The sequence below is a fragment of the Silurus meridionalis genome, chromosome 8 (assembly GCF_014805685.1).
Source record: "Silurus meridionalis isolate SWU-2019-XX chromosome 8, ASM1480568v1, whole genome shotgun sequence".
Taxonomy (NCBI): Eukaryota; Metazoa; Chordata; class Actinopteri; order Siluriformes; family Siluridae; genus Silurus; species Silurus meridionalis.
Window position 1 is genome coordinate 28,618,227 of NC_060891.1, and position 13,652 is coordinate 28,631,878.

A 13,652-nucleotide genomic window follows, 5' to 3' on the forward strand; every position below is an offset into this window, starting at 1 on the left:
GACCATTAAAAAAATGAGACGCTGGTGTTGTAGAACATAAATAAAGTACATGAGGAGGAGATGCTTCTCCTGGTAGACTTTAATGTCACACCTGTAAGACAGGGAGATGATGACTATCAAATTCCTTGGATGGCTGATCCACATGGAATAAACAGAAATGTACCACAAACATAAAGGAACGTTCTGAAGGTCCGATGTTCCCATGTTCAATCACAGGCTTGATATCTTTGAAAGGTTTTCCACTAGAACTTTGATAATTTGAGCTCCTGGTGAGATCAGACAATGATATTGGATAAGAGAAGTCGTCTCCAGTTTGAGTTTTTCCCAAAGATCTTTCACTGGGGTTGAGGAGGTCAGGGCTCTTTGGGGGAAGCTTGAGTTCTTCCACTCCAATCTTCACACCAACAGCCATGACTTCATGGAGCTCAGGATTTCCAGCATCATGCTGTAGCAGGAACAAGTTTGGGGAAATTCTGAGTGCTTCAAAAGAACAGTTTGGAGAAGAACCTTATATGGGTGAGATGGTCAGGGGTGCACATAGTTTCGAGTGTATAATGTAGATGTTTATGAGTCGACAGACGAGTCTCAGTGGTGGTCTAACCGTGACCTCTGATCTCCATGTAAACAGATACATAGAGACACAAGAACTAGACGGGCATTTTCCAGATAAGTCTCTGGGAACCCGGAGTGTATTTACGTCTGTGTGTGTGTGTGTGTGTGTGTGTGTGTTACATGGAGATCAGTGAGTCATGGACTTCCTTGGGCGTTTTTATATTTAGTAAAACCGCATTTCTCCAGACTCTCCACAAACACAGCGCCACCATGCGTTTTGATTGGCTGAGAGCGTCAGAAATAATGACAAGAACAACAACAACAACACAAAGAAAAGAATCACAAACATTCCACAGACGCAGAGATCTTTCACATCAAACAGCAGGAGAAACCAGACGCGTCTGTGGGAAATGTTTTTCAGAGTTTTTTTCTGGAAGTGAGATTTTTTTGGATAAACATGGACAAATAAATAAATAAAAGTAAAAAAGAATGAATAAATAATTTGGTAAGAAGAGGAATGGGGAATAACTAACATCAAAAACCGTGGGTCTTGAAGAAAAGAAGAAAAGAAAAGAAAAGAAAAGAAAAGAAAAGAAATAGGAGAAAAAAATACTAAAATAAAATAGAATAAAAATGTTAAAAATAAAAACATAAACAAATAAATAAAGTAAAAGTACATTTTACAGAAAGCTCAATTAAATTGTAATAATATATCTGACTACCAAACGGTTCTGATTCACATCCCAGTCACAGCTCAGTTTGTGATGTAGATCAGAAGAGCCAAAAATAATTCAATGTTCAGTACAGTGTTTAAATTCTAATGGAGCTTCTTCAGTCAGGTCTAATGAGATACATGAAGCTGCTCCAAATGGCATTTTTTCCATTTTCTTTCTCTTCTAATAAAAATAAATATAAATATATATATATGGGTTCTAGCTTGGGCATCTCTGGTCTAGACAACAGGTAAATAATACGTAATAAATAAATAAACACTAATGTGATAAAATGGGATACAATGGGATATAATGGGATATAATGGGATATAATGGGATATAATGGGATACAATGGGATATAATGGGATATAATGCATCCAGTAAACTAACGAATGTTTAAAGTAGACTTTGTGGCATTAAAAAAACTCGGCACGTCAACAGATCAGATCGCAGGTGAAGTTGATCATTATTAAGAAATGACTGTACACTTCCCCATACTGATCCCCGTTCTCTAAGACTCCGGGGTAGGTTAGCTCCATCTCCACTTTATTGACCATATTTGACAATATCAGTCTCCCAGTCCCAGATGACGACTCGTAACTTGAAAATATCACCAAGTTAACGCATCTCTATCCCAAGTCAGGGACTTCCTGCAAATGTTTTTACCCTAGTGACTACTCTTTAATATATATATATATATATATAAAATAGATAGATTGCAATTCACTGGAAGTTCAGGTGTGAATAGAGGATTGTGATTGGTGGAAGATCAGGTGTGAGTTCAGAGTGTTGGGATGGGTTACAAATGAGGATGGGTTCCCCTTCTGGTTCCTCTCAAGGTTTCTTCCTCATAACATTTAAGGGAGTTTTTCCTTCACCACAGTCTCCATGGTGATCATCAGGGATAAACACACACCATTCACCTTCACTGTTACATTCTGTAAAGCTGCTTTGAGATGATGTGTGTTGTGAAAAACGCAATAGAAATAAACTTCACTTGACTTGATAGTAGTTTGTGAAGAGTGGATTGTGATTGGTGGAGGTTCAGGTGTGAAGAGTGGATTGTGATTGGTGGAGGTTCAGGTGTGAAGAGTGGATTGTGATTGGTGGAGGTTCAGGTGTGAAGAGTGGATTGTGATTGGTGAAGGTTCAGGTGTGAAGAGTGGATTGTGATTGGTGGAGGTTCAGGTGTGAGGAGTGGATTGTGATTGGTGGAGGTTCAGGTGTGAAGAGTGGATTGTGATTGGTGGAGGTTCAGGTGTGAAGAGTGGATTGTGATTGGTGGAGGTTCAGGTGTGAGTTCAGAGTGTTGGTCGTTTGCGTTTGTCAGTTGAATCTAAATGAATGTGCTGCTTATAAACATCTGTAACCATAGTAACATCCAGTTCCAGTTCCACCCAGAGTAAGACAGTGATTGTACACGTGTCCTAATGACCTCACTGAGCTCCATGGAGGAGTTTAGCGTGTGGAGGAACTTCTGTTGTGGGATTTTTATAAACAGCTCGAAGCACAAGATAAAAGCAAAAAGTTTAAATAAATAAAAAACTAAAAATAGCATCAGAAGTTCCAATGGTAGAACTTCAACAGCTTCATTATTAGTCCATCCATCGGTCCATCAGTCTCTCATTCACTACACTACTTTATCTGTGTGTGAGATTCGGAGCAGCAGAAGTGTAGATGGATGAAATAAAAATGATGGTTATTTTGATCCTTTCAGTCAGTTTTACTCTGCAAACATCAACAACAGCTTGAACTCCTCAATGCTGGAAGTGATCATGGTATGAGGTGATCATCTACGACTGGGTGTGAGACCTTCCACCATTCTAATGCTCTCTGCTTCACCTCAGGACCTTCATCACCTCCACATCTACACTAACATCCTGGAGCACCTCACACCTCCATACACATGTATATTCCCTGCTCCCCCTCAGTGTTGTTGTGTGGATGGAAGATAACGGTGATAAAGGAGCAGCTGGAAGAAGAGGTGAATAATTAAAGGGGTGAGATGAAGAGATGAGGATCTGAGGATCAGAGTGACACTTCAAAGTGAAAACAAAGTACAGTGAGGACATGAACTCCAGCCTGGATAGATGAAAAATGCAGGTGTGTAATAGAAGAACAAGACACACACACACACACACACACACACACACACACACACACACACACACACACACACACACATTGGGACTCCTGTAGATCAGGAGGATAACCCACAGAGCATCTGAGTTTTTAAAAAGAAGGAACATAAATTTCTCCTCACCCTGAAGAAAACGATCTGTTAATTAGAACCATGTTGCCATGGAAACACTGGTGTATCAGAACACACTGCGCTACTTTCAGAGAATTCATCAACGCCTCTCTGCTGGGAGTTCCTAACCAAACACTGCTACATTATAGTTCCCAGGTCAGGGATTAAAGGTTAAATACACCACTCAGTGACAGACGCTTCATTACTTCACCTTCTACTCTCCCACAGCTTCACTCTCCCTGGAGCTCAAAGGTCTACATGCTGCAGGACATCTTTATGGATTCTCTTCATTCTGTGACCCTGTTTATTATTCACTTCATCATCAATATATACAATAATCTCATCCATTTATTATACAATAGACAGACAGACAGACAGACAGACAGACAGACAGACAGACAGACAGATAGATAGATAGATAGATAGATAGATAGATAGATAGATAGATAGATAGATAGATAGATAGATTACTATAATGATAGTTATATATAAACTCAACAAACTGATTCACAAGGTCAGTGATGATGTTGGGAAGGAACTGGACTCTCTGATGATAGTGTCTGAAATGAGGATGTTGTCCAAAGTACATTCTATCTTGGAGAACTTCTCCCACCCACTACATTAAACACTGGTCAGTCTGAGGAGGACATTCAGTGACAGACTCATCTGAGGGTTCCACAGCTGCTCCACCAGATAGATGTTAAAAGTTAAAGATCATATAAATATAGTTATAGATTTTCATGCCACACTTATATATTGTTTATATCTCTGGAAATGATGTCAATAATTTCAATAATTAATGAATAAATAACTTTTATAACTATTACTGTAGTCTGACTTTCTGTTTTCACTGCTGCTACACATTTCACTTAATATATACCTTCATATGTATATTCTTATTTTGATTTTTACTTTAATCTTTTTTTTTTTTTTATCTTTTTCTGTGAGCAACTGCAACCAAACTATTTCCCTCTGAGATCAATAAAATATTCAGATTCTGAAAATGATTTATTGTGCTTTTATTAAAAAAAATATTTCATGTTGATATTTTTATTATGTTATTATTTAGCTTTATGTCACTGTTATTATTTCTATATGAATATTATATACATTATATTTATATTACTATTTATTTTATTGTTCACAACAACAACATTACATGTATATATAAAATAATAATAATAATAATAATAATAATAATAATAATTGCATTTCTTTTTGGACAATAATAATCAGTAATAAATAATAAAATAATCATTTATGTTTATGAGGTTTATAGTTGAAGTATTTAACATTTTTAGACAAAAATGGAATAAGTAAAATTTAAACTGGTTTAAAATATTTAACTATTATTATTATTATTATTATTATTATTATTATTATTAATATCTACAAAATTATAATTAAATCCATCAAATATTACACAAGTTGCAGTAACACAATTCTACCAGAGAGGTCAGAAAATCCCTGAAAGTTACATACTGCAGCTCTAAGACTAAACCAATCTTTCTGAGTTTCCTCCAGCATCTGAGAGTGATTCAGACCTGCTGTAAGAGCAGAGAAGAAAAAAAAGACAAGGAAAAGAGAAATCAGCTTCAGAGGACGCAGATCTGGTAACAATTAGCTTTAAGGAAAAAAAACCGCCTGCTGCTCGGAGAGCACGCACGTCATTAACGTCTGCTTTAAAAAACTCACTCATCAATAATCAGCGTCAGAAGGAGGAGGAGGAAAATGAGGAGGAGGTGGAGAAGGAGGAGGAAGAGGAGGAGGAATGCTCCGGGAACGTCTGAGACACTGAGTCATGGAGAGAAGTCAAAGAGTACATTCAGGTGAAAAGTAAAATGTGAATGCACTCGCTTCACCCCACTGAGTCATCATCATCAAGAAGAGAGATGGAGAAAGGGAGAGACAGAGAGACGGAGAGAGGAAGAGAGGAAGAGGTGGAGAGAGGGAGAGACAGAAAGAGGAGGAGAAAGAAAGAGGGAGAGACAGAAGGACAGAGAGAAGGAGAGACAGAGATGGAGAGAGGGAGGGACAGAGAGACGGAGAGAGGAAGGCACAGAGAGACAGAGAGATGGAGAAAGGGAGAGAGTTGAAATGGAGAGAAAGAGAGACAGAGAGAGGAGAGAGAGAGAGAGAGAGAGAGAGAGAGAGAGAGAGACGGAGAGACAGAGAGATAGAAAAGGGAGAGTGGTAGAGATGAAGAGGGTAGAGACAGAGAGACTGAGAGAAAGAGAGAGGGATAGAGGAGAGATGGAGAGGGAGAAACAGAGACGGAGAGAGAGAAAGAGAGGAAGAGAGAGAGAGAGAGAGAGAGAGAGAGAGAGATGGAGAGATGGAGAGAAAGAGAGAGGAAGAGAGGTAGAGATGGAGAGTAGGACTACATGTGCACTACACAGGTCACATCTCTAGTTCAGAGACTAGTTTGGTGACACACCAACAGGTGGCAACACAAGGCTGCACACACAGTCCCAGGAAGCACCGAACTTCATAAATCAGCATGTACATCATCCTGTGTACATCTGGAGCTGTGCAGCTGGTATTATTCTGACCACGTGCACACCCTGTAACAAGCTCCTCACACGTGCATTTCCACTCTGTGGAAACAACAAACTCTCAGTTCCACACCCACACTACTCGCTTCACCATTCTCCTGAAGATGAAGATCCGGCTCACCGTTTTGACCCCATTGTGGAGATCTGATGCGAATAGCAGAAGGTCCTTCACGCGTTAAAAAGAAGACTTCCAGCACACGCTGCAGAAAAACACTGGGAGGCGCTGTATTGCTGCGCAAGGGGACTATTTTAAAGGTGATCGTGTAGAAAAGTAGATAAATAAAGTACTTTCTTGGAAACAGAGCGAAACTTCATGATTCCACCTGGTGTATGTACAGTAATCTCCCGCTTTCCCGCGGTTGGAATCTCGCGCCCCGGTTTATCACCGAATTGCATTTGCCACATCACTAATTATTTTGGCTGATTTTCCCGGTGTCTCGCGGAGACCACCATACACCAAAACACTTATAGGGAATTATTTTTATAGAGTTTTATAGTGAATTAATTACATTTATTAATAAAAATATAATTATTAACTATAAAATGAAGTAAAATGTTAAAACAGTACAGTACCGTATACGGAAAATAGCATTTTTTCCTTTATCGTGGGCGATTTTGGATCCTAAACACTATTTATATATATATATTTATTTATTTACAGCCAGAGGTGTTCTGAGATGTTCCTCCTGCAGAACGGTGCTCAGGTGACACCAACACATGATGCTGGTGGAGAAAAAGGTTTCCTGACATTTTGCTGAAATTCATGACTTTTATTGTTCAGCCCCTGTACACACACACACACACACACACACACACACACACACGCACATGCACACCCGCACACACACACGCACACACACACGCACGCACACACGCACGCACACACACACACACACACACACACACACACACATGCACACGTCAATTGAATACACAAGCAGTACTTACTGTTGCTGAAAGGGGATTGGCTGTTGGCTGTTAGGCGCCGCCTTCATGGTGAGGGTCATGTGAGCCAGGTTGCTGCTGGATAGGGGATATGCAGCAGGGCCTTGTGGGTAAACCTGCTGGGGAATGGGACGCTGTGGGATGAGGGTGTGTCCGTTACCGTGACCGTTCACTGGACCGGACGGATGAGAGGAAGCAGGAAGTGTGGTCTGCTCACAGAGTTTCCCTTTGGAACCAGGTTTACACACACACATCTGAGGCCTGAGACACATGCCACCATTCTGGCATTTGGGAAGACAGTTGGCTGGAAAAGAGAAGGAGAAGGAGAAACATCAGGATCAGTAATCCGTAATTTGCTTTCTCTTGGGGTTAATATCAGCCTCGGCATCTACAGACCAGACTCTGGATACCTGGTGGAGTTATAAAAGTAGGTGGCGCTAATCTGAGGTAAAGCTTCCACTTTTTGAAGAGGAACCTGGACCTGTTTTTAAACCTGCCTGAGTCTCTGTCCTTCTGGGGTGGCTTTGACTGGATTTGGGTTTCGACTGGATTTGGGACTGCAGGTCCATTATGTTCCTGTAACCGGTGGAGGAGTGAAGCGAACCTGTGTGATTGCTTCACAATCCTGATCCTCGCTGTTCCTTTGCTCGGCAAATTACAGGCAGCTGGTTGTTTAAGCTCCTGTGGAGTTTTTCAACCACTTACTCATGATGAAGTTGTTCCTGTCTCTCATACACTAACGTAGACGTGTCTGCTTCACTTTCTTGCTGTTTACACATTCCCAAGCGTCTGTCTACAGAGCTCTCTTTATTCAGTTCACAATACACCTTCTCCCTGACCACACTCTGGCTCCTGGTTTCCTGAATCATCTCTCATCATCTCATACACACCTCACATCTATCTCCCAGACACTGCAGAAGTATGTGAGCTGTACTCCTGAAGCTGTTACACACCGTAGGAGGATGTGTCTATATTATACATAGTGTGAGATAAAGAATGAGGGTGTGTGTGTGTGAATCTGTGTGTGTGTGTGTGTGTGTGTGTGTGTGTGTGTGTGTGTGTGTGTGTGTGTGTGGTGTGTGTGTGTGTCTGTATGTGTGTGTGTGTGTGTGTGTGTATGTGTGTGTGTGTGTGTGTCTGTATGTGTGTGTGTGTGTGTGTGAATCTGTGTCTGTATGTGTGTATGTGTGTGTGTGTGTGTGTGTGTGTGTGTGTGAGTCTGTATGTGTGTGTGTGTGTGTGTGTGTGTGTTGTGTGTGTGAGTCTGTGTCTGTATGTGTGTGTGTGTGTGTGTGTGTGTGTGTGTGAATCTGTGTCTGTATGTGTGTGTGTGTGTGTGTGTGTGTGTCTGTATGTGTATGTGTGTCTGTATGTGTGTGTGTGTGTGTGTCTGTATGTGTGTGTGTGTGTATGTGTGTGTGTGTGTGTGTATATGTGTGAATCTGTGTCTGTATGTGTGTGTGAATCTGTGTCTGTGTGTGTGTGTGTGTGTCTGTATATGTATGTGTGTGTGTGTGTGTGTCTGTATGTGTGTGTGTCTGTATGTATGTGTGTGTGTGTGTGTGTGTGAATCTGTGTCTGTATGTGTGTGTGTGTGTGTGTGTGTGTGTGTGTGTGTGTGTGTGTGTGTGTGTGTGTGTGTGTGTGTGTGTGTGTGTGTGTGTATGTGTGTGTGTGTGTGTGAGAGTGTGTGTGTCCTGGACGCTTTGTAGATGAAAGGTGACAGTGCCGGCCGGTCGTGTTCTTCACCGTCATAATTACAGGCTTCAATACAGAAACCTGATACCCATCACACTCCATCACACACACACACACACACACACACACACACACACACACACACACACACACATAGATCAAACCCATGCTGTGCCTCTCAGTAACTACTTCATGGTCTGCTACAGAGCATGCAGACTCCAGGATACTTTCCCCCCGTGAACGTCACCACGTCCACAACACACATCTACACCTACACTAAACACACACATCTGGCACAACGATTTTCACTTTATGTAAATAATGAACACTCTGCGTGACAGTGTGGTGCAAGGGGGGTATTTAGCCTCAATTTTGCACAGGGTTTTATTCCACTTTATACCACAGCACCTTCTTAATACTTTCTATGCATTTATAGTTGCTGTTAACTTGTGTCACATGCTTGGTTGTGGGCGTGGCCTGGGCAGAAAGTAGCTCTACATAATGAGTATGGCTACACACCATGTTCACACACCCCTCCTAAAATAGCAGGTTTTAAATCTGAAAGTCAGATAAATCCATGTCAAGTCTTTATTGTCCTCGGTGTGAAATCACAGCGTATCAAATCGAAACGAAGCGAAAAAACAATCTGACGTTTTTTTCAGGGAAAATTATACAGAAGAATGTTCAATAAAAATGATAAATATGATCAATAAAAAGGTAATAATATGATAATAACATGCATAATTAGGGGCATGGATGTGTTCCAAATGAACCAATCACAGTCAATTTCACATTTGAAATGTTTCAGATGAAATAAAGCTCAGCTGATCTTCTCGGTTCTTAAAGGTTCTCAAAGAGCTTACAGAGAATGAGTGGTGTCTCCATGGATACACTCCGCGTCCATACTTTCCTTTCCCAAAAGTCGCTCATCCACACTGAAATGACTGAAAATGTTTAGGTCCAAATGTAATCCGTTTAGACCGGCGTCATTTCTGCCTGCTGTTTATTTACTTTCCAGCTCTGAAACCTCATGGCAGTGACTAACTATTTTCACGTTCCACACTGCGACACGTAAACGCCATTTTTATGTCTATCGGAGGGGTTTTTAAAAAGCCTCTTTTTCGTTGACTAAACACAGAGTGTGGACGGAGGCCAAAACGGAGAGTAAATATGCGTATTAGTGTGGACACGGCCTAAATCTCACTGTCAGGCTGAACATCGGTTGTGCCGAGAAAATGTCATCGTTTTTATCCATTTTTTGCTACATTGTACACTGTCACTTACGTTATAACAACCATAAACAATTGTTCCCTCCCCGGCCTCACTTTATTCTCTTTCTTCACCTTAATCAATAAGATCGAAAACAATGCCACAGGGTGACAAAGTGCCGACACTGGAGACTCCTTCCATAATCCCTTCTTTAATACACATACGAATTTTTGCAATAAACTTCTACACGTATCAACAATTAATGGAAACGCATTTTTATTATTATACGGCATTTGTGTGTGCATCCCTGTGGACGTGCTGTTACTATAGAAACGATGATATATTTGAATTTGAGATGTAGAGATTTGTACAGATATTAAATTATAGAGATTAAAAAAATCACGAGTGAACAGCAGGATGAAGCGACGTATGCAGTATAGGAGCGCACACACACACACACACACACACACACACACACACATACACATGCAGACACTTAAATGAGGTGAAAATCTCCTGGTCCTGAAAGCAGCAGTGACCTCATTTCCTGTTCTCCTGCAGCAGTGTGTAGTGAAGTGTTTCAGAGCCGTGCTTTCTTTTCCACTATAAATAGGGCTGTGTGAGACAGGTATAACACAGGAGCACTGTTCTGCTCTGTCTCACACACACACACACACACACTGAAGAGATTTGTTGTAGGAAACTCTTCCTGGTGTGCTGCAAGGATATGAAAAGTTTACACACACACACACACACACACACCCCCTTGAAATGTCAGGTGTAAATATAAAAGTGTGATAAATCTGTATCAGGACTTTGTTTCTGCTCGGTGCGAAATCACATCAAAACAAAGTGAAAACTGTTTTTTTTTTAAATATTAACAAAAAAAAAAAACATTACTGATAATAATAACTTGTGTTCATGTTCATAATTGGCTGTGTTTCAAATCATCCAATCACATTCGATTTCACGTTGGAAATGATTCAGATAAATCCCCAAATAAAGATCAACTGATCTTCTTGGTTCCTGCAACACCTGAAGACCCCCAAAGAGGTTACAGAGCATGAGTGGTGTCTCCTATAGAGATAGAAAAGAATCGATCAGGAGAAGAGCATGAAAAAACTTTATCTGTACCATGGAACAGTGTAAAGTTCATCATCTGACAAATCGAGAAAATTGGAAAGTGACATCACCCAGAACAGGACCTCCACCTACAACACACTCCACCTGAGAGACCTCCGGCAACTTTACAGGAGGTGAAGGAACATGTGACGAGTGCTGCATAGGACAACAATCTCTCATGGTCTTTCCATGTCTGGGGCAGGGGTTATTATGGGGTTATTATGGGTTATTACACGGTTATTATGGGTTATTAGGGGCACTGGAGTTATTAGTGTTGTGTACTTTAGTAGACCTGATGTCCATTATTTAGATTCTACAAGACCCGCAGCATGGTTTTACATGGTCATGGTCTGTGAACATCTTGTTCTTTCACATTAGACTTGTGTCCTCCTGACAGCTGATGAATAAATCATCAGGCAGAAGAGAAAAGGCTGAAAGACCGACACGCTGCTGACTCGTGCTGACTCACCGCTAATCCCAGATCTGATCAGCTTTAGTGAGATCTTTGCTGTAATTTGTAGCGTCGTCCTCTTTATCCCTCAGCAGCACACGAGCAAGCAGCATCCATAACCCTGAGATCCATCAGCTCGTATTTCAGAGCTTTATAAGGAGACAAACGCGGCCGGAGACGAAGCTCAGGGGAAATCCCTCCTGGTGTTCACTTCACATTATAGTATCATTAGCAAACAGTTGGGAAACAGTTAGAATCTCATTTAAATCGCACTTTAATCTTATATGATATACGTATATCATTTATCATTTTTCAACAATATAAGTTTTATCCATTTATAGTTACATTTGCGATTTGTCTGTGAAAGGAGTTGTTGTTACTTTACAGCATCTATAAACCCTCGTTCCCTCGTCGCCCTGATCTTTCCTCACTGATGCAAAGTTCTGACACTGGAGACTCCTTCCAGTCCACGTTACATCACAGGAACGTCACCGTACAGAAAAACGTATAAGAAAAGGCACTGATCCTGAAAAGCGAATCGAGCGAAAGATCTATAGGATGAAGAACGAGTGGAGCGACTGACTGCGAGATTCCGTTCCTCCATGATCAGGGAGAGAAATATTACCCATGAAAACGATGAGAATTGATTACCTGAGAGATGTCAGAGTTTAGCGTCACAGCTTTTTCCCTGGAGCTACAACACTCGTTTACATTAGTGCATTAATATGGAGTGTATGTTTGTGTGTGTGTGTGTGTGTGTGTGTGTGTGTGTGCGTGTGTGTGTGTGTGTTTACATCTGAATTTCTATAGAATCCTTTTTATTCTATTCTGTACATATATTCTATAGCTATATGCTTTCTCATGGTTTCTCTGCGGTTTATTTTCTGAAGCATCTCCCCCATCTCTCTCACACTGAAGTGGATTAGATGATCTGATCTCTGCAGCTGTTCCTGTAGTTATTTATAAAAGCTTCCATTTAAATCAGTCTGTTTTAAATTTATCAGCCCTTTTTATATCTCCACCTTTATCTCATCTCTCACACACACACACACACTGCCAAACAAGGTGCATGTAAAAACGTTTCCTCCTGCACCCTGAAATCTATTCACTTACACAGAATCTTCATTAAAACTGATACACATAGGCCACACCTCCTTCATTAAAACTGATACACATAGGCCACACCTCCTTCATTAAAACTGATACACATAGGCCACACCTCCTTCATTAAAACCTATACACATAGGCCACACCTCCTTCATTAAAACTGATACATAGGCCACACCTCCTTCATTAAAACCTATACACATAGGCCACACCTCCTTCATTAAAACTGATACACATAGGCCACACCTCCTTCATTAAAACTGATACATAGGCCACACCTCCTTCATTAAAACCTATACACATAGGCCACACCTCCTTCATTAAAACTGATACATAGACCACACCTCCTTCATTAAAACCTATACACATAGGCCACACCTCCTTCATTAAAACTGATACACATAGGCCACACCTCCTTCATTAAAACTGATACACATAGGCCACACCTCCTTCATTAAAACCTATACACATAGACCACACCTCCTTCATTAAAACTGATACACATAGGCCACACCTCCTTCATTAAAACCTATACACATAGGCCACACCTCCTTCATTAAAACTGATACACATAGGCCACACCTCCTTCATTAAAACTGATACACATAGGCCACACCTCCTTCATTAAAACTGATACACATAGACCACACCTCCTTCATAAAAACTGATACACATAGACCACACCTCCTTCATTAAAACTGATACACATAGACCACACCTCCTTCATAAAAACTGATACACATAGACCACACCTCCTTCATTAAAACTGATACACATAGACCACACCTCCTTCATGGAGTGTGTTTCTGATTGAAATAATAATAAATGTGCAAGTGTGTGTGTGTGTGTGTGTGTGTGTGTGTGTGTGTGTGTGTGTGTGTGTGTATGCGTGTGTAACTTACGCTTTGTGCAGCGCTGAGATCCAGGTGCCTGGCTCCATCCGATACAGCACTGCCCTCCACAGACATTCACCCTGTAACAACAACCAGAGACTCAGTACCAGCATACACACACACACACACACACACACACACATACACACATACAT

General features: G+C 40.9%; 1 protein-coding gene and 1 long non-coding RNA gene across 2 annotated transcripts in view; one reads left to right on the forward strand and one right to left on the reverse strand.

The window, feature by feature from the left end:
* ltbp1 (latent transforming growth factor beta binding protein 1) overlaps nucleotides 1–13,652 on the reverse strand; it is a 93,191-nt gene that overhangs the window by 70,628 nt on the left and 8,911 nt on the right. The window contains 2 exon segments of the mRNA XM_046855241.1: nucleotides 7,021–7,321; nucleotides 13,507–13,577. Coding sequence (XP_046711197.1) covers nucleotides 7,021–7,321; nucleotides 13,507–13,577 — 372 coding nt within the window.
* LOC124389767 lies at nucleotides 2,451–4,341 on the forward strand. The gene is made up of 2 exons (XR_006926639.1): nucleotides 2,451–3,369; nucleotides 3,746–4,341. It is a non-coding gene; the product is annotated as an uncharacterized LOC124389767 (long non-coding RNA).